Consider the following 21,508-nt stretch of genomic DNA (forward strand, 5'->3'; position numbering starts at 1 on the left):
TGGTCTCAGGTGCATATTTGATCAGGTTGAAGTAATATTTTTTAACTGAAATTGACTGTCTCTGAGTATGCATTCACTGATTACATGTCCAACAGTGAAAAAGATGGGGAGATAAGGTCAACCCCCCCCCACACACACACACGGGGTAGCAGGAACTGCAGAGCCTTTGGGTCATATGGCCATCACCCAATTATCTTAAGATAAGGAGCTGCCCATCTCTTGTCTTGTGTGCTGTGCTCTTAAAAGAGGTGACATGGGAGAGTGCTTCTTCTCTCCTGGGAAGAACTTTGCCTTTCTACTTGATGCAAAACAGTCTTGTCCTCTGAACTTATCTCAATTTTTACATTAAATTTATTTACAAAAGCAAATGTTTTACCTGCATACCATTTGTGTGCTGCTGCCTGCAGCAGTCAGAAGAGGGTGTTGGAGCCTTTGGCACTGCAGTTAAAGAAGGCTGTGAGCCACCATGTGGGTCCTGGGAACCAAACCCAGGTCCCCTGCAGGAGCTGCAAATGCTCTCAACTGCTGTGCGGACTCTCCAGTCTTTGGCTTATCTGTGCTTCACACCCATGTGCTTTGTAACTTTGATGGATGCTCAGGGTTTCATGGGAACTGAAGTTATTCTAAGTCACTGATGGGGCTGCAATTTATACCAGCCTTAGATACCATTACTGTAAACTTATAAAATGTATTTAGTAATCTTTAACATCAAAGGTAGCCATATGCTTCACCGAACTACAGAAACTTCTGTGATACATTTAGTCATAAAGTCCTCCTAATGGCAGTAAAGGCACTGAGGAGTTCTTGCTAGCTCTGGTGTGCCGTGTGGAGTGAAATTTTGAATGGCTTATTTCTGCGTTAGAGGCAAACATCAACCTTCTGGGGTTGTTCACACTCTGGCAGCTTGCATCTGTTGTGTTTATGACAGAAACAAGAGAGGAGGGGGAAAAAGCAGCGTGTTTAGTCATCTGCTGGTTCCATTTGGTGCTAAGTTCCTACTTCTCTCCAGAGTGTGAGAATGCTAATTTATTTAATGTATCAGGGGAGGATTGAGGCCATTCCTAGACACCTGAGTATTTAAACTGGCAAAACCAAACAGCGAGTGCTCTGCATGCGGGCAATCCAGGCTCTGTGTACAGTTCTTTCATTTTGAAGACTGAGTTTCCCCAAAGTCATCTAGGCTAGCCTCAAAATTCACAATTCCTTCTTTCCCCCATAATAACTAGGATTACAGTGTACACCACTGTATACCTTTCTGTATATAGTCTTGAACATGCAAAATCTCTATCAGTTATGGGCCTAGACTTAAACATTGATCATCCTCTGAGGCATAGGTGTACCCAGCTATCTATCTGGGTTGTCTTGTGAATTCATCAGCTTCCATGAGGCTTTGGGTGAGCATCAAAGATGGCTGAAATGAAAACTCCAGCAAAGCCTTGAGATGCCCTGGTGTACTTTCTCAAGTCTCTAGAGAAATATCAAACAGAGTGGGAAGCATGTTTCACCCATTTCTATGCACTTATCTGCCTTCGATCATTAAGTGTCCTCTGGCATTTTTATCATCCTAAGAGAGGACATGATTCTGTATATCATAAAGTTACTCCAGATTGTAACTTCATAGTCTCATTGGAGTTTATGGAGTAGATCAACAGTACTTCGAATCCATGCCTTCGACAAATGGTTTTGCCATGTACCCTCGTGAAGCTTCCCTTCTATTGAGAAATGCACCCAAAGTAATAAGTGTAGCATAGATTAATAAGAATAGGAAGGGAGAACATAAAGCAAGGAGAGGGGATGTAGAAAGCTGAGTGAAGTCTCTGGGACCCACATGGTGGGGAGAGAGAGTCAGTACCTGCAGGTGTCCTCAGCCTCCACATGGGTGCCTGGCATGTGCACATATCCACGTATAGATTGAACAAATGATTGATTGATTGAATGAATGAATCCATGAACAAATGAGTATAATAGATAGTGGGAGAATAAGTCCAGTCATTGATCTAGAACAGCATGCCAACATTGGAACAGCCTAAGTTAGGGAGATGACTGGATTCTTGGAAAAATAACTAAGCAAGCCTATGTATGGGGCAAGTATCAGTGAGTGTGGAGAACATGCTAGGACCTTTTCTATCACTGTGAGAAAACACAATGACCAAGGCAACTTATAGAAGGGAGGGTTTATTTGGGGGGTCCATGGTTCCAGAGAGATAAGAGTCTGTCACCCTTGTGGCAGGGAAGCATGGCCATAGGCAGGAGTTCTGACTGAAGCAGCTGAGAGCTCAAATCACAGGTAGGGTCTACAGAGGGAGCAAAATGCCCGAGAGTATGGAGGGACATCCATCTCTTTCAAACCACCACATGGAATTGTGAGGGAAGAGTGCAAAATGATATAGGTGGATCTGAAGGAAGAAGTAATAGATTAAGCTCTGAATAAATGAGGATAACAGATAGGTTTTTTTTTTCTTTTCCTCCTGACAGATTGACTATGACATATAAGAAAGAGACATTTAAAGAGGAAAACATTTTTTTTTTTTTTTGGCTTGAACAACTGGAATGGTTGCCATTCACTGTGGGAATAGCGGGTAGGGCGGGAGGAGTTCCGCATTCACATCTCGTGCTTGAGAGAGTTAGCGAGCCAACAGGCTTCTCTCGGTTATCTCAGGCATCGCTCACCTACATATGTAGAAATACTCTCTTCTCTGGGAGGCATAAGCATCCTATACTTTATATTTCCCACACTCATTCTTATCTAGTTCACCAATGTTAGCCTCCTCTTCTTATTCCAGCATATAAATAACAATTTCTGGCATAAATAAGACATCAGAGCTAGGTTCTCATTTTCTCATAATGGTCCAACTGCTCTGTGTAGATGTCTTAGCTAGGGTTTCCATTGCTGTAAGGAGACACCATGACCAAGGCAACTCTTATAAAGGACATCATTTAATTAGGGCTAGCTTACAGGTTCAGAGGTTCAGTTGACCCCCACAGTAACATACTTCCTCTCATAAGGCCACACCTCCCGATAGTGCCACTCCCAGGGCCAAGCATATTCAAACCATCACAGTAGACAACGAAACCCTATCGTGGCAAGGTTGTTGATCTAAGTTGTTAACACAGGGACACCAAATTAGCTTCTGGCCAACATACCCATTGTGGAGCATCTTCACCTACCTTTGGTTCAAGGTCTTGCTTCCTGCTGGAAGACCGTTCAGGAAAGCAGACTATTTTCTAGCACTGCCTAAGACTCACAGCAGCAAAGCTGGAATGATGCTGTTCTATTCCAGTGCCAAGAGCTGTCCTCGTTAGTTTCTTTAAAAGAGGCCTTAGCCAGAACATTTTCAAGGATAGTTTATAAACAAATCTCATTAGCCTCATTTGAAACACAATTAAAACAATTTCTTTCTATGCTTAGCAGATCTTACCTTTTTTTTAAAATAGTTGTAACACAAGTATAATTTTTTAATAGTTGTATCACAAGTATAATTTTCCAAGATTAGAAGTTTTGTTTTGTGGGATAATTAAGTTATCATCTTCTCCCAGTAACTTTCGGAGTCTTCTGACTTCTTTACTGGTGGCCACAGATATTGTTAATTCATTAGGAGCTGTAGCTACTCTTATGCAAAGCCCAGTCCATGGGGGCACTGGAGTATTTGAGCCCCAGTGAAACAATCTGGTAAGAGGCATAATTGTGTCAACATCTAAGTACAACATAAAACAATGGCTTGATAATATGTATTAAGTCGTGCTGTGGAAGAGGAGTCTATGTCTGATAGTATGTGATATAAAAGAATTGAAAAGAGTTCAGAGGATAAATAGGAATTGCCCAGACGGTACAAGGGAAGATGGGAGCCCAGCTCATGAAAATGTCTCAGCCACCTCATGTGACTGACTGACTGACTATGAAGCTGGAACAGAGGGTGCCTGACTGTGAGAACAGGAAGAAGGAAGGCCAGGGAGAGGTCTTCATAATCAGTCTACACCGTGAGCTTTATCGTGCGAGAGCTTTATTTAGGAAACCTTATAACAGTCCCTGTTAAGTTCTATAGCTGTTAAGTTCTATACTGGTGTATGGAGAACAGATTTGAATTTTAAAAAGCTGCCTCTGATGGAATTACAGATAAATTATCAATATGATAAAAAACACACTTGTGTTCTTAGCAACCTTTTGCTTCGTGCCTCCTTTTCTCCCGTGTTCACACACAGCCATTTTTATAGGAACTAAAATACTCTTTGCTCTCCCGAATGTGTGTTCTGCTAGGGACAAGGAAACAGGTACACAGTGGAGCATAACATGATGAGAAGAAACCAGGCCGATTCTCTGGGCTGCAGATGAATTAGTTGACAGTCAGGATCGCTTGGGCTGAAGAGGTTCAACAAAACATGGAAAATTAAACAGTCGGTGATATCTATTTAAGGCGTGTTTGTCTTGATCCCCACATTTAGCTATGCATTTGGAGCTTGAAAATGTGGGCCATACCCGTCCATTTAAATCCTGTTTCCACGGCTGCCTAGAAGGACAGTAAGAAACATTTAGGGAGGCAATATGGCCTGAAATTTGGTCATAAAGCTAGATCAAGTAAAAAAACGCAGGAAAGGTGTTTTGCATTCAATCATTTAACCTCATTAGTACCCTGGAAAGTTGGAATTATTATCCTCATTTTGTAGCAGAGTTAGGTTAATTATTCTACTTGTAATCGCCTGTGACTGGAGGGGTTTTGCATCGGAATTCCGGACCTTGCAGTTACCATCAGCTCCTGCTCTTTCCATTGTAATGAGTCTGATTTCCTGCCTCGGAAATGTGCCACGTGTCTTTTTTTCTTCTTAGCTTATCATAGATTCATTGGGCCCAGGGACCTGTTATGTGTTATCTATTTTTTCCAATCTTTCCCAAGGTCAAGTATGTGTACGCTATAACTGTAAAGCACAGAGGAGACTGCCTTAGTGAGGCAAATATCAGGCTGAATATTTCAGAGTAGAGACCAAGGGATTTTATTTAGCTTGGCCAGTTTAGATTTGAATATTTCCAAGTGTGAGGAGTTTCTAGTGTGCCTGGGCCTTGTCGTTCCCTGTTACTAACATCTGTCCTATTCATGCCCCCTGCTTAGAATAAACATAATAATTTGTAGTCTTTAAGTTAAAGTTAATGCCTTAGAACAGACGGTTTAAGCTTGTTGAATTAAACTAAAAAGTCAAAGTTCTTCTGGAAAAACATCCCTTAGACAATCGTTACTAAGAGGTTACACTTAGAACATTTCTTTGTCATGAGAAACAGGATGCCCCAGTCAAGTTCATACCATCTATTTCCTCTCTTTGTCCCACACAACCCTGCCATAATTCTTTGTGCCCTTTAAATCATTATATGGACCGCACTTCAGTCTCAAGCCATAGTTTTGACCCCAGTGAAATGGGAGTGTGTGGATTTCATGGGAGTTTTCTCTCAGGCGGGCTTTAATTCAGGAGTTGGGATACCAGATAAACACAGACACACAACACATCCTATGAATCAGATCTCTAGGTTCTGCCACATCTCATATGAAATCCACGGACCACAGAGGGTGAGTTTTAGAAAAAAGTTTATCATTGATTCACAGGTAAGAGCCTTTGGGACAGAAAGAAGGCAGAGTGCAGGTATTGCCTGAGTGATTTGTGGTCCCATCAATTGCATAGTCTTGGAGCTTTGGTAATTAGAAGGATGATAGACATGGGATGAGGCATGGGGAGGCTGTCCATCTAGTTAGCCCACCCTCAAGGTCCAGGTACTTGCCTAACGGTCAGACATATCCTCAGGTACAGCTTCCAGCCAGGGCTGCTCATGTAGGTGAAGAGCTAACAAGGAACCAGAAACCAGTACACCCTCCTGACACTCCTGGATCCAGACAAGGACAGGACTGCCAACGGGACCAGGTGACATTTCTGACAGTGCTGCTTTCAGGTTCCTGTCCTAAAACAGCCTGGCTAGTTCCATTTCCTATTATCCTTAGGTTTTCTTATCAGTATTCTCTAGATCAATTAAGCAGTGTGTTTGTAACCTGAGTCATTCTAGGTATGACAGTCTTAACAGTCACTTTCCTTTGTCCATCCTCTGTCCAGTCATCACAGAAGGACAGGACATAAAGAAAATCGTTTTGTCTCTTGGCAGATGCTAAAGCTACTGAAAAGAGATAGAAATGATGTTGGGTAAAAAGTATAGGGAGGTGATATCCAGCCTTGAATCCTATCCACATCTGGCTCATGAATGAGAAAGCAATTGATTGTCTGGGTAAAGGAAGCTCCCTGGCAGCTCAACAGGGTCTGAGAAACAATTGGCTGTCTATCCTTTGTATTGGAAAATTATCCCTTTCCTTTTTTTTTTTTTTTTTTTGATAAATAAGCATAAGGGGCACTTCTAACATCTCCCTGTAGGATTCCTTGAGAAGCAATCTCTGGAAATAATGTTTATTAACTGTAATGTAACCATAAGGGCTGATTCACTAGTCTGGGAACTGAGGCAGGAGAATATGGAGTCTGAGAACAGGCTGTGAGGTCCCATGTCAGGATGCAAGCAAGCAAACCAGTGCTGATGTTCGCATAGGTTGCTAATATTCACCCTGGTGTCTCTCAGCTACCCAAGGCATGCATTAAGTGTCACTAATACATACTTTGGAGATTCATGTACTACTATTACCCAATGGCTTCCCATTTGCCTATTTGAAAACCATCACTCCTTCTATTCTCTCCTTGGCTGTTTTTGACCTCTTGATATAAAACACAACAGACTGGCAGCGAAAGGCTCTCCCCACTCTCTCTGCTGCTTAATAATGTCTTGATTATAAGCTCCTGGAATCTGTTTTCCTCAATATTTTCTTTGCCATCTGTTCTTGTTCCATATCTTGTCCCCTTTAGGTCAGTCATGGTCAAGTATTCCCATCTCCTGATTTATGTTGGAGAAAACCACCTAAATCAGCATGCCTCTACATGTAGAACATGAAGCTGCCCAGTGACCACCAGTAAAGCAGTCAGCATGTGGCGTCTTGGCGGAGGGAGGACTGGGGAAAGAAGCCAACCCCACACAGAATCCAAGTAGCAACAAGTACACAGGCTTTCTTGCTATGTGGTTTCCTAATCTCAAGAAAACAAACAGCGCTCTTTCTTAGCTCCTTGCTCCCCGCTCCCACCCCCTTTACCAGAGTGGCTTTATCAGCTTCCAAAGCTTCACTTGAATGCCAGGAAGAGAAATGTGAGAATTTGCATGTAGTTCTGCTTTGCCCAGCAGAGTCTCTGCTGAGGGATTCTACATGGGCAGGGAAGCAGCTTAGCAGGGAGTTTTCTCTAAGCCTCTGAAATTTGGCTTTGTCTGAGGGCATACAGAATTATCCGCTGTAAAGACACTTTAGTTTTGGCCTTTCTGATGGCCAACCCAAAGAAGCTTTCCTTTTTGTGTTTATTTAAACAGCCATGTTTATTTTTTTTATTTATTTTTTATTTTTTATATAATTCCTCTAACCAGGCAGAAAGTAGACTGCATATCCAGTTTTCTTATCATCCCCTTAACATGGAAATGCAATCAGCAGGGTGGGTCACAGGGATTTACTGCAGTGCTATTTGCTAAGTTACAGTTACTGGTTGGCTCTATTCAGTTGTTTGCTTCCTTCAACTATAAGTAAACTTACAATTTTTATTACACTTATTTATTTATTGGGAGGATGTGTGTGTGTGTGGGAGGGGGGGTCAGAGGGCAATTTGTGGGAATCTATTCTTTCCTTCTACCTTGTGGGCCCTGGGAATCAAATTCAGGTCATTAGGTTTGGTGGCAAGGGCCTTTACCCACTGACCCACCTGTCTTGTCAGTCCTTATAAAACTTACAATTACTGAATGACAGCATCCATTCCAGAAAAGCACACAGCTCAAAAAGTATATAGTTGAGTGAAAATTTCCAGCAGACACCTTGTAGCTGGTGCCTAGAAAAGGAAACAGAGTAGCCAGAGCGAGATTTTTTTTCTCTGATGAGACTCTGATCTCTCCTTAAGAATAACCACCATTCTGATTTCTGCTCTAAATTCATGTCACTGGAGTAAAATCTTGATAGAGATAGACTCAAACAACACTCAAAAAACTCCCTCCTCCCTTGTGGGGTTTTCTATTCTCTTGCACGTAGCACATTCTGTGGTTCCCATTACTTTGTTTCCAGTTTAGAACTGTTGAGAACCAGCTGCTGTGAACATCTTCCTGTCTTTTGATGAACATGTGAGTGCATTTCCATATGTGTGCATCATCTCCTAGAGGTAGGATAGCCTAGTGGGACATGTATCTATCCAGCTTCGGGTGGTTCTATAAAGGCAGTGTTCCAAAGTGGTTGTACCAATCAGTGGCTACAGTAACATTTAGTAACATTTAGGTGTAATTTAAGCTTAACTTTCTGTGTCATTTTCATATACAAATTTGTATAAATTCTCTAGATTAGATGAAATTTTCTACAATGTTGCTATTTTGAGTAATAATAATAATAACAATATACCTGAATTCTCTATCCCCTTTTGAAGTGTATCCTCCTCTGATTTGTTTTTTTTTTTTTTAAGATTGATTTGCTTTTATTTGATGTAGATGAGTGGTTTGCCTGTGTATACATAGGATTTGGTGCCTGCAGATGCCACAAGAAGCTATTGGTTCCCTCCTAGTGGGGTTACAGGGTTGGTGAGCTATTATGTGGTGCTGGAAATTGAACTGGGGTCTTCTAAAAGAGTAGCCAGTGCTCTTACCCATTTAGCCATTTCTCCAGCCCCATCTCTGATGTAATTGTAATTTACTGGTTTTTGTTTCTTTAACAAAGATGTATTAAACTCATATGCCATGTGCTACTATGTAGTAAGATTCAAAATAATAAATTATATGACTTTCATTCAAGAGAGTTATAATGAACTAAAGAAGACACCAATGTTAACAGATATTTTGATTTATTTCACTCAAATCTGTAAAGCTACTTTCTTAATCTAGTATTTGTAGACTTAGTAAAGAAGTCCATTAAGAAGTGGCCAAGCTCATTCATAATTTCTAGTTATTTTTATGATGTATTCTCCAGCTGTGACTCTCTTTTTTAAACGACAGACAGGCATTTTTTTTTATCTTATACAATATAGAAGTCATTTTGACTTTCTAAGTTGCTTCTTATGATAAGTATGTACAGTTTAATTCTTGTTCTGTACTCTCTATTATTGCTTATTCTTTAATTTTTAAAAGTTAAAATGTTTTGAAGTTCAGTATTTTCTGATACCCATTGTCTTAGTCAGGGTTTCTATTCCTGCACAAACATCATGACCAAGAAGCAAGTTGGGGAGGAAAGGATTTATTCAGCTTATACCTCCACATTGCTGTTGATCACCAAAGGATGTCAGGACTGGAACTCAAGCAGGCCAGGAAGCAGGAGCTGATGCAGAGGCCATGGAGGGATGTTCTTTACTGGCTTGCTTTCCCTGGCTTGCTCAGGCTGCTCTCTTATAGAATCCAAGACTACCAGCCCAGAGATGGTCCCACCTACAGTGGGTCCTCCCTCTTTGATCACTAATTGAGAAAATGCCTTACAGCTGGATCTCATGGAGGCACTTCCCCAACTGAAGCTCCTTTCTCTGTGATAACTCCAGCCTGTGTCAAGTTGACACAAAACTAGCCGGTACACCCATTTTGGCAATTGAGATACCATCAGTGTTTGTCCTTTGGAATTACTTTAGTAATTCCATTGACATCCCCAGGGAACTCTATTTGATCCCAGGTTCCCTTCAGTAGCGCAGCATTCACGCTGGCTGAAGGTACTACTGCCTTCACAGGTAGCGAGGACCCCCAAAGAAGAGCCGGAGACTCACGAGTCCCTATTTCTGAACTTACATCCTCATTCCGGAGTGCATTTTCACTTACAGTTTCACTCTGACATTACTTTTGATAACATCACAAAATGCACTTCACCTTTTTTTCCTTACAAACACATTCTTTTCGCGGTGTTCCCATCCCAGTGAATGCATTTCCATGTTTACAATCACTGATGCCATTTTCTAGACTCCTCTGCTAAATGCCTTCTATTCCCCAAGCCCTGGCGCTTTCCTCTCGTCAGTGTTGCGTGGCTCCTTCCTGCTTTAATCCTGGTGATCCTGTCCAGTGTTAGGCACCCACCGTTTCTCTGTGCAACTGAGTTTTTGCCTGGCCTCCCTGGCTGCAATGTGATTGCTTGAGTCCATGCAAATGGCTATTGTCAAAGTCCTCTTCCAGACACTTGTAGCTTTCAGGGTTCTTTGGTCTCGCCAGCTCCATTCCTTACCTTCCTGCTCTGGTTTTCTCTATACTGTCACCCTCAGTAGCTTGCATGCTTCTCCCCTCTCTGCGCCTCAGGATGTGACCCGCGGTGTTTTCTTTTGCTTACTGTTTTGTTCTGCACTGTTCACAGAACAGCTTCCTCTCACTGTTTTAAGATTCACTTTGTTATGAACTTCTTCCTATATTCGCGGCAGCTCAGATGAACCCGGAGGCGAGGGCGCTAGGCAAGGATCACAGAAGAAAAAGACAAATAACATGATGACCTCTTTTCTGTGTGCATTCGAAAAGGAGTCTAGGTTTTAGAAGATTATTTTATGGTGGTTGCTAGGGGTAGGGCACAGAGAAAATGAGAATCAGTTAAGGGATTCAAAATATCGTTTGAAGATTTATAAGTTCTGAATATCTAATTATAGTAGTACGGTAATGCTAGCTGATAACAATGTTTTACATATTTAAAATTAAGTAGAAGAATAGACCTTAAGTATTCCTACAACATATACATGTATGGCTATTAGGTATGCTAAGAGTGATTCTAATGAATTTAATTGCAGAAATCGTTATTTGATATGTGTGTGTATGCGTCATCTTGTAGACATTGAATATATGCCAATTTATCAATTATGCCTCCAAAATTTCTCTCAAATATTTACTTTAATCCCCTTAAAGCTGAGGATTTTCCTCTGTGCTGCAATTTTATTTTAATTCCTATATAATTTAAAATTTTTATTTATTTTATGTACATAGTGCTTGTCTACATGTGTGTATATCTATCATCTGTGTTCAGTTGTCACAGAGGCCAAAAGAAGGTATCTAATCCCCCTGGAACAGAAATTACAGGTTGTGAGCCACCATGGTGGCTCTGGGAACTGAACCCAGGTCCTCTGCAAGAGCAACAGTATTCCTAGGAGCTGAGCAACTTCTCCAGCCCTCAGTTTCTGTAAGATTCTTTTGTTTGTCTATGCTTTGGTCTGAGAACTTTCCTTCACATTTCCAGTACTTAATCACCGTAGTGTTTGATGTGCAACATAGGCCCAGCAATTGTTGGATGAATGGGTGGATTAGCTAATAGCTTAGAGCCTCCTCTTTTTATATTATGTGCACTTTGAAATCTTTACATATACTTCATGTTTCTTGTCAGGGTTGCAATTCACATGTTGCCTTCTCTACCCATTTGAGTATATTGATGCGGGAGTTCTTGTCATACTTTTAAAATCCCATCTGGGAGTCTCTTCATCAGCTGGAAACATTTGATGTCTTAGCTCAGAAACCTTGTGTGTGTGTTTTTCTTCTGGCACATTAAAAAAAAATGAAGTAAGTGTCAGCCCTTGAGGATCTGAACTCTGTGTTCCTCTCTATCTAGGGATATTACCAATTGACCTTGATATTGAATAGATATTTTGACCTGGTTTGCAATTAGGATAAGTAGACAACCTATGAACCCAATAGTATTATTGGTTAAAGTAATTACAAGCACTCATAGTAACCTTTAATTTAGAAGAATGAGCACCCTTTATTTCAAAGAACAGTTGGCACATTATGTATAGAATGTGTAATATCATTTGTGAGCAATGATCTTCTCTTCTCAAATGTTGAATAAGCTCTCTGCCTTGCCTCCTTTCTACACACCATCACAATGTATACCTATGCTTACTGGTCCTGTCCTTGCTTGCAGGTTTCAGAGGCTTGATATTTAAGGGTACTGGTCCTCATTAAGGATTCTGTCCTTGCCTTAGGTAGAGATGACAAAGCATCATGTTCAAAATCCAGAACACGTTTGTACTTTTAAAAAAATCCCAGAGTCCTTACAGCATCAAAGGGCTCATTCTAAGATATTCCTAGCCACCACCAAAGCAAAGGAAATGATATTTTTAAACTTTAACCTTCTTTGTGATAACTTAGGTACACTATTTTCCACCGAAATCCTGACAATGTCATTCTAAATAAAGAATCATGCATAGGCTGTAGAGGAACTTACCTAGTATGTGTTCTGATTACAGTCTCTCACAGAGAGTCTTCTGTCACCCTTCCTGAACATTAGTGCTTTTTCGTGAGCATTTCTCAAAAGGGGCTGTGCATCCCTTATAGTCATTATGTTCTTTGTATGATTTACATCTTTATGTGTTCTGCAATGTGATTTATACTGGTAAGCGCTGTTGTAAACCAGGGATATGAAAATCGCCAAGAACCTCACAGGAGAAAAACTGCATAGTATTTTTGATAAAATGTAAGGGTTGATCCGTGATTTTTTTCTAAGATTATTTACTGTTTTCCATATTCATCCCAGTCCTTACATCCAAGTGGCTTCTAAGATGAGCCTGGTGTGCTCAGTGTTGCACTGCTGCAGGCTGTCTTCCATCTCTGCTGTTCTTGTACTGTCTTGTAAGAGGTTGAGAGAGTACCATTATCTCCCTTTCCACCAATGGAAAAGCAGATACCAAAAGAATGGGTGACTTACCTATCTTGTAGCCCTGATTTCAAAGCCCAAACTAGGACCCAGAGAAGATATGGGGCGGGGGTGGGTGGTGGGGTGGGGGTGGAATCCTAGAGGGCCAAGGAAATCACACATTGTCTTGGTTTATTCAGGAGCATGGGCATTGGGTTGACAGCTGCTTTAACTGTCCTTCCTACACTTTGGGAAGAATTCAATCTCCAAAGGCTGCATGGAGCAGTAGAGAGCTTTTGCTTTTAGAAGGGAAGGAACTAAAAAATATAATAGCACTAGCCACTTACTAATGCTAGCAGCATTGTCCCAGGCAAGGAGAGTGTTGTGGAAACACCCCGCCCTGCACCTCCCCCCACACACATTGAACAAGTCATTGTTTGTAACTCTGTTCTTTCACCAATCTATTCCTTTGCACTAACTATCTACTTAGTTAACATAGGGCTAGTAATGACAACTTCACCCAAAATGTGATGCTCATGGAGAGGCCAAATAGAAGTACTTTATAAGTTGCGTGACATATAAATCCAGGCTCTATTCTTGTGTAACAAAGAAAATCCTTCCGGGACAGGAAAGAATGTAACATTGTTGGGATGAGGGCTCTCTAACAGGCTATAAAAGACAAAATGTATCCATTTTGGTCTGCCCCCTCCCTAAAGATGCTTAGGGTCTTGAAAACCTCAGCCTTCTCCTTTTGAAAATAATTACATTTATCAAAATTCCACAAATTATTGGAAGATACACACGTGACATGCATGAACTAGTATAAATATTCATGACACTTAGTAGTGTTTTCTAAGAAAAATTGTGGGAGTAATAAATAATGTGTTTTAAAAAAAAGCATACGAGTATAGATAGTTCCTTTCTCTTAGATTTCTTCATTATCTTAACATTTGTCCCAACAAAGAGATCACATTGATACATCATTATTAACTACTACTAATGACCTGTATTTAGACTCACAAGGCTTGTATAAATACTTTTATTCTATTCTAGAATCTAGTCTAGAGAATGGCATTACATATAATTGTCATGTGTTCCCATTCTGCTCTATACTATGACAATTTCTCAGTATTTTTCCTTATTTTACAAACTTGCAGCTGGGCAGTGGTGGTGCACACCTTTAATCCCAGCACTTGGCAGGTAGAGGGAGGCAGATTTCTGAGTTCAAGGTCAGCCTGGTCTACAGAGTGAGTTCCAGGACAGCCAGGGCTACACAGAGAAACCCTGTCTGGAAAAACCCAAAAACAAAAACAGAAAACAAACTTGCACGGTCTCTTGAAGAGTGCCCATGTAGCATGTGGGATGTTTCCCAGGGTACTCCTCAGTGTTTTGCTTCTCATTGTTAGGTAGGACTTATGGCTTCCTAGAGAGTATCCCAGAAGTGACACTTTTTTGTGTCATAATGTATCCATGTGACATCACTGATGATGTCAGCCTTAATCACTTGGTTAAGATAGTGCTTGACAATTTTTTTTCCATTACATCCTAAGCAGTTTTAGCTGGCCATCATTTATATACGAGGTTCCCCTACTCTGTCTGTGATACTTTGCAATGAGTATTACTTCAAATGACCATTATCCACAGACACATCCTTGTAGACTGTTCACACTAAAGCACTTTCCTATTCTAGTTGTTATTATATTTTACTTTTCATTTCATTCATATTTTCATCACAAAGTGACTTGTTTCGTTTGCCTAGTTTACTGCTTGCCTATAAGTTTCCTGCCCCCAAACATGAACTTCAGGAAATCAAGGGTCTGGTGGGATTGTTCACATCTGTACTCCTGGACTCTAACCCAAGGGCTAGCAGATGCTAAGTGCTTAGCAACTATTTGTTGGATAAATAGCAAAGAAAAATATAGGATTGGTTTATTAGCATTTATGAAATGGAAAAAGGTAGTTGAATGGAGAAAAGTTTTATTTGGTGTTTTTAATTCACTTGGTTTGTTTTCATGGAAAGCTAGATGTAAATATTAATATCCCTGGGAAATAGGTTAACAGAATATTGGAAATTCAAGCTGCCTGATAGTGCTCTTTGTAATGTGTCAGAGTTTTCTGTGACTTGTATGGGTTTGGTGATTAGCTTGAATTATCATCTTGCCACAATCTAGATCCCTCTGGGAAGAGAGCCTTGATGAGGGTAAGTCTAGGCCAGACTTCGGGCAAGTCTTTGGGGGATTGACTTGATTATGTTAATTATGGTGTAGAGGCCCACCCATTGTGAGTGCCACCATTCCCTAGAGAAATGATTTCTACCTCCCAGAGAGTGGGGGAAGTGAGCTGGCATGCATGCATGAGTTCAGCACGGTCTGCTGTGGACCATGGTGTCATGTGAGCATCTGCTTCATGTCTCTGTTGCCTTGACTTCCTTGTGATGATAGACAGACACCTGAAATTTTGAGCCCAATGCACCACGGTTCCCCTTCAACTTTTTTGCTATTCTCAGCAATAGGAATCAAAACTAAGATAGTACATATATGGCTGACCAGGGACACCTCTCCACCGTCGTGGCCTTTACCTATGAACTATCTCCTGTTTCCTACTATAGAACTTCAGAAGAAGGACTGTAGAGATTCCCGGTGCCCTTGCTTGGCTCCATCTGACTGTTTACTGCCTACTGTCTTTAGATTCATTGCATCTCACTTGCCCCAAGGGAGCATCCGGGTAATATGTCTTTCTTCTATGACAAGTATTGAGATTTTTTTTTTAAATATTTTCAGGACTTAAAATCTCCAAGCCAGAGGGATGAAATTGCAGGGGCCCGGGCCACCTTGAAGGAGAACTCCCCACTCCTGCATTCAATTTGTTCAGCATGCTTGGAACATTCCGATGTTGCTTCGCTCAAAGCCAGTAAGGACACCGTCTGTGAAGAGATCCAGAACGCTCTTGATGTCATTTCAAATGCTTCCCAAGGCATCCAGAATGTGCCAGCGCCCCCTGAACCTCAGGCAGCAACACTGGGAAGTGCTCTTGATGAGTTGGAGGTAAGCAGAGAGCGCCAACGATGTGACTAAATGTCTCAGTACAAGTAAGCGGACACGGACTTTCAGTTCCTACGATGGAGTTTGGAAAACTTCTATTTTTATCATTAATCAGTCTCAGTGACCTTCCCGGCTCTTCCAATGAATTGATTACCAATGAGATTTCCTATTGGCATGCTTAGCACATCTCTGCATAAGAAGCCTTTACATTGGAATTGCTTGGGATTCTAGTGAAGGCAGATACAAGCTTCTGAAGTGTAGGGTCTATTTGCTATACAGTATTTATTATCTGCACTGTTATATGTGTTTCAGGACACATCTGGTCAGTGCCTTTATTAAGGGCTTATATTTTCACAAGAGCACGTAGGCTAAAAGCATGCTAAGCATTATAAATGACCAACTGTCATAGCATATCATAAAGGGGTGAGGTATCCTCAAAGAGCCAAGGCATTTAAGTCAGGATCAGATGGGGACCTAGAACATAGGCTCAAGGCTACTCACCCTCTGTTTGTGACAGCATAGAAGCCAGGAACCTGGTGGAGTCATCAAGGGGGAAAGTTCACAGCTCTGGTAAAGAGCCAATGGGATCCGGCTAGAACAGGCTGTGCCAGCTCTTCCTCTGAACAACTGGGACTCTTTGCAAGGCCCTTTTTTTTCTTTTTTTTAAACACACTGAGGCTTATGTCTTAAAGGAGAGATGTTAGCACCGAAGGAGCACAGACTAAATGCAAATAAGGTGAGAAGCTGGGAACCAGGCGGGAGGCTATGGTCAGAACACAAAGTCACCAATTACCTTATGTGCATCACCCTACTCTGTCTCATGCCAGCATCAGCAAGGCTCAGCTGTGTAGGTAGGAGTCAGTTAGGTAATGGTAGAATGGATGTATGGGGCATGATCAAAGGGGAGGAGCCACAGCAGATGTTGCATGCTGAGTCCTCTAGCAACACAGAGTAGAGTTTATGGTCTCCGATGCTATTAGGAATTAATGTCCAGGAGGTCTGGAAGACAAACCTACAAAGCTTGGGCCACCCAACAGTTGGTACTTAGAGAACATTGGTTTTCATAGTGTGCCTTACTAGGTTGAAATATATAGGCCTTTGCATCTCCCAGTTATTTAATAAAGGACATCTTTGAACTCTGGGGTGAGGAGAATTTATCTGTGCATCAAATTGTCCACCATTTGATAGTGAGTCTTACTTGGAAGTGGGAGGTAGCTATTATATATCTTGAATACCATAGATAGTTCATTTTAAATTTTTAATCAAATAACCAGGTAGAAGAGGTTTTTATTAACTATAGGAAGGCTGTAGGCAAAGCTGGTCAGAAGAAGATCAGAAATTCAATTCTGAACAAGTTGAGGTATTTATCAGGTCTTCAAGTATGATGTTAAAGAGAACTGGTTACCCTAGCCCTTCAAGGAGCTCTGTAGTGAGAGACAACATACATAGTGTGGTGTTTTATTCCTGGGTTTATATTCCAGCTGTGGCATTTGCTACATTTGTAACCTTGGGAACAATACTTATGGACCTATATGTTGTCCTATTTATAGGAGGCCAATAACAACATCACAGCCTCATCATGTTAAATGAATTAATAATACAGGTTTGAATGTTTAGAGCAATGCATAGTAAATATTCAGTCTTAACATCATTATAGAGACTATTTGGAAGCAGATGTTTCCATAATGAAAAAAATACCTATAATTAAAGTTACTAAAGTTTTACCGATAACCAAGAAAAAAAGAAAGAAAAAAACCCACCTAACTCCACAACTTATATAATATCCACGCTGTTTTTACCAAGGTCATAGGAAATTCATTAGATAATTAATACTTTCAAGTTTAAAATAGCTTGCTTTCCCTTTAATTAAATATCTTTAAACAGGCTCTTCATTTCTAATCCAGTATTGTCAGGTGCCAGATTATTATATGAAATCCATGTGAGATTGCATAAAATATCCAGTCACGTGCAGTTTAGGGACTCATTGTCCGATAAGGTTAAAAAACAAAACAAAACAACAAAAAACCAAAAATCCAAAACCAACAACCAAAAAACCGAATGGAAGCTAATAATCCCCACCCCCCAGTGTTCCTTCCCTGTGATGAGGGCACGATAGCCTTGTGTATTATATGCATATCTTGATATCTTTAAAAGATGCCATTTTAAAGACCAGCCACAGATATGAGAAGAAAGCGGCTAGATAGCAGTGAAGTGTTAGACCCTAAATCAATAAAGTATAAAACCGAGGACCAAAGTAAAGGGGAAACCTGATCATGGTTTGAAGAGCTTTGAGGAGCTGATTAATCATCTTCTACCAGGTGACCACATTTCGACCTCCAGTAAGCACATGATTGTTCATTCACGGGGGAGAGAATCATGGGAAATCCCAGTCTTGTGGATCTTGTTGTCTTCCCTTCCAAACACCATCCTTTCCAAATTCTATCTGCATTCTTCCTACACCTTATCACTCTGGTCACCTACTGTCCTCGAGGCTACTGCTAGACTCCTGAAAGCAGTCTGTAAGTCACACACCTGCTCCCAAAGGCATTTTTCTCTTAGCAACCAAAATCTGTGGCCTGAAGAATCACTGCTGTGAGTCAGCTTTGTGATCTTTTTGATGCCTGCTTTGGTCTGCCTTCTCCTGCAGCTTTCACCCCCTTGGAGGTCTGAACACTTCAGCTAATGGACTTTGGTGCTGATTAGGGAAAGTTGGAAGCCTTCAGCCTCTACTGGAGTGTTTTAAGGTTTCACGTGTTTCCTTCACTGGCGCCCTCACACCAGTACTTGGGTTTTTAATGACCTAGACCACGTGTGATTATTTCTGCTTAGGAGGGTTGCTTTCTTAGCAGCCTTCAAAAATAAAGGATAATGGGGGAAAAAAAGAACTGTTGAACAAGGTCTTGGTTTCTCTTGCAACACAGTAGCTTAACTTGTCTGCTTTGATGTGCAGCTTTGTAGAGGTTAGCTCTGAAGATGGCAAGCTTCACCACTGTGGGAAGTCAGGGCATTTGCAGACAAACGGTAACATGGTATTAATATGCACGTCCTAGGCTAGCTGAGCGGCTAGCTGAGCACGGGCGTTGGCTTAGTCTGCTACAGCAGTGGTCATAGAAAACCACTTATCCAGTGGACTTGAATGTCTGGTAGTTAGAAAGTGTCTTTTAGAGAGAGAGCCACAGTTAAATGTTTTTTTGTTTTTTAAACCATTCGTTATAGACACTGAAAGGGAAATTTGCCCTCTTCATGTCTGTTTTCCTTCCTGATAGTTACATCCAAAAGAAAGCAGTTGTAGTCTACTTCCTTGTTAAAATAAAAATGGAGGGGAGGCTACTAATACATACAAAATTTAAATAAAATACCTTCTACGAAAATGATTAAGACTCTATAACATTACTTGGTAGATATCATTATATATATTCATCTTTTTTTATTTTCTCCAAATAAACCCAACTTTAAAAAATAAGATAAACTATAAAATATTTCTGGTTGACTAAAATATTTTCAAGATTTGCTATTATGTATTTATGTGTTAAGTATGTATTTTATTTAGCTTTGTGTGTGCATGTGTGTGTGTGTGTGTGTGTGTGTATGAAGGGGCATACATGTATGAATGCATGAATAGAGGCCAGAAGAGAGTATCAGGTGTCTTTCTCTATCATTCTTCGCCTATTCCTTTGCAGTAGGAGCTCTTCCCAAACCTGGAACTTTTTATGTATGTATGTATGTATGTATGTATGTATTTTTGGTTTTTCGAGACAGGGTTTCTCTGTGTAGCCCTGGCTGTCCTGGAATTCACTCTGTAGACCGGGCTGGCCTCGAACTCAGAAATCCTTTGTCTCCCAAGTGCTGGGATTAAATGTGTGTGCCACCACTGCCCGGAAAACCTGGAACTCTTATTTTCATGGCTAGACTTGAAATCAGTAACCCTCACTGATTTTCTTGTTTCTGCTCCCCTTGGGGTTGGGGTTCCTGGTGTGTGTTAGATGCCTGGCTTGTTAAGTAGGTGCTAGGATTTGAACTTTGGTCCTCAGGCTCTCTCTAGCTCCTCTGGCTAAGCATCTTGCATGAATTATTCACTTGGTTATTACATTGTCATCATTGAAAAATCTAATTTTTCCTTTACTGAAAAAAAAATTGTGACCTAAGTTGTATCTATTGTAAATCAGGAAGCCAGTGGATAGGCGCACGCAGGGTATGTGTGTCTAGTCTCTGATTCCAGAAGAATTTGTAACTGTATGCATCTTGAGTTTTCCTAGCTAGAACTTAACACAATTAAAATTTGGTATCACCTATGGTAAGTTTGTAGGAATCTTAGTTTGTAGGAATCATCAGAGAAGTTATAAATGTAACCAAGCCTTTCTGGTGGCTTAAACGCTGCCCATGGATCATTAAGTAAAAATAGTCTGTATTTGGGAAGTGCTTCTTGTAATGAGGTGGAACTTTCCAGAGGACTGGGCAGGTGGAACTGTGAAGCACATTTTTCCAAAGCGTCAAACAGATTTGTTTCCAGAGATGTCCCCACAAAAGACCTCATTTATCCTCAAAGTTTTCCAAGTCGATCCTCCACTGGAACACCTTTGGTCTCTCAGTTTAGTTTAGGAGACTAGTGTGATAGGCAAGGCATAGCAGAGGTCGGAGAGGAGAGAGCATAGAGAAGGGCCCTTTCAAGAACGGAAGACCTCTTAAGACCCATTTACTTCTGAACAAGCAGGCAGAAGACCTAGAATATGTCCCCAGGACCCTAACACTGTCTTAACAACTTCTGAATATTAGCTGTAGTCAAAGACAGGGTTCCAGAACAAAGTGCCTGGGAGAAGTACATCCAAGTTACAAATAATTGCCAAAGCTGCCCCAACTAGATAAAACAGAATTTACTGAACATTTAACCTTTTAACAATAATTTTGTGAGTTAAATGGTTGTACTTTATATTATTTACAGGGAGCTATATTGGTAGAGGATCTGAAGTAACCTTTGCTCTATTTTGCCCCTGCAAATATTCTACTGTGAAATAAATGGGTGTAGTAAATACTCTGCCGGGAGCCAGGCTCATTAAATGTTTATAGTGTGAAAATGTATCAGCACACTTCCTCAACAGCTACTGAGCCAGACCTTCTGCTAAGTCTTTTATTCTGGGCTATGACTGTTTGTGGGTATGAAACTTGAGATTTATCGGTGAAAAAAAATAGTAATTGAATTAGAACACTGTACACTGTAAATTGATTTATTGGAAAGGCGAGTGTGAATTATGAGTGTTGCTTCTGCATTTGTGACTGAGAGTCAAGAAGTGTTACATTGTGGGTGAACAGAATTTTGAGAGTGTCATTAAGTAGGAAACTTTGCCAGTGAAAACTGCCTCAAAAACCTGAAGTCCTAATGAACAAATGGCCCTCAATGCTTATGAGTTGGCACATTGTCAGTGGATATTATTAATATTTTCTAGCTCTACATAGTGATATGTCCCTGTAACCTTAGCACTCCAGAGGCTGAGGCAGCAGGATCTCTAAGTTCGGAGCCACCCTGAACTGTGTGTTGAGACTCTACTTGCTGGGGAGGGAATCTTTATTGTTAGTAAAATTGGCACGACACTACTAAATTTATTCTCATCCTCTGTATAGTCATTGTTGGGTAAATATGTAACTATGGAACTGGAACAATGTGTCTGCTGTATGAACCACTATGAAGAACCAGTGTGGCTCTCTTGCAGACGACCTGAGTTTGGTTCCCAGCATCTGTGTAGACTGCTTCACAATAAATAACCTTTATCTCAGGGGATCTGACCCCATGGCTTCCTTATGCACCTGCTCTTA

The 21,508-nt window shown here is 40.8% G+C and overlaps 1 protein-coding gene across 6 annotated transcripts in view; it reads left to right on the top strand.

Moving 5' to 3' along the window:
- Positions 1 to 21,508, top strand: part of Ctnna3 (catenin alpha 3) — a 1,468,839-nt gene that overhangs the window by 328,477 nt on the left and 1,118,854 nt on the right. For 4 of the 6 annotated variants that reach the window (XM_021173456.2, XM_029482772.1, XM_029482775.1 and 1 more), the window contains exon 6: positions 15,440 to 15,703. The exons of 1 other annotated variant lie outside the window; for it this stretch is intronic. In XM_021173456.2, the coding sequence (XP_021029115.1) occupies positions 15,440 to 15,703 (264 nt within the window). Of the gene's footprint in view, positions 1 to 15,439; positions 15,704 to 16,272; positions 16,437 to 21,508 lie in introns of those variants that run through there. One more of the 6 variants, XM_021173458.2, reaches the window with a different exon arrangement.

This window comes from Mus caroli, chromosome 10 (assembly GCF_900094665.2).
Source record: "Mus caroli chromosome 10, CAROLI_EIJ_v1.1, whole genome shotgun sequence".
In the NCBI taxonomy this organism is placed as follows: domain Eukaryota; kingdom Metazoa; phylum Chordata; class Mammalia; order Rodentia; family Muridae; genus Mus; species Mus caroli.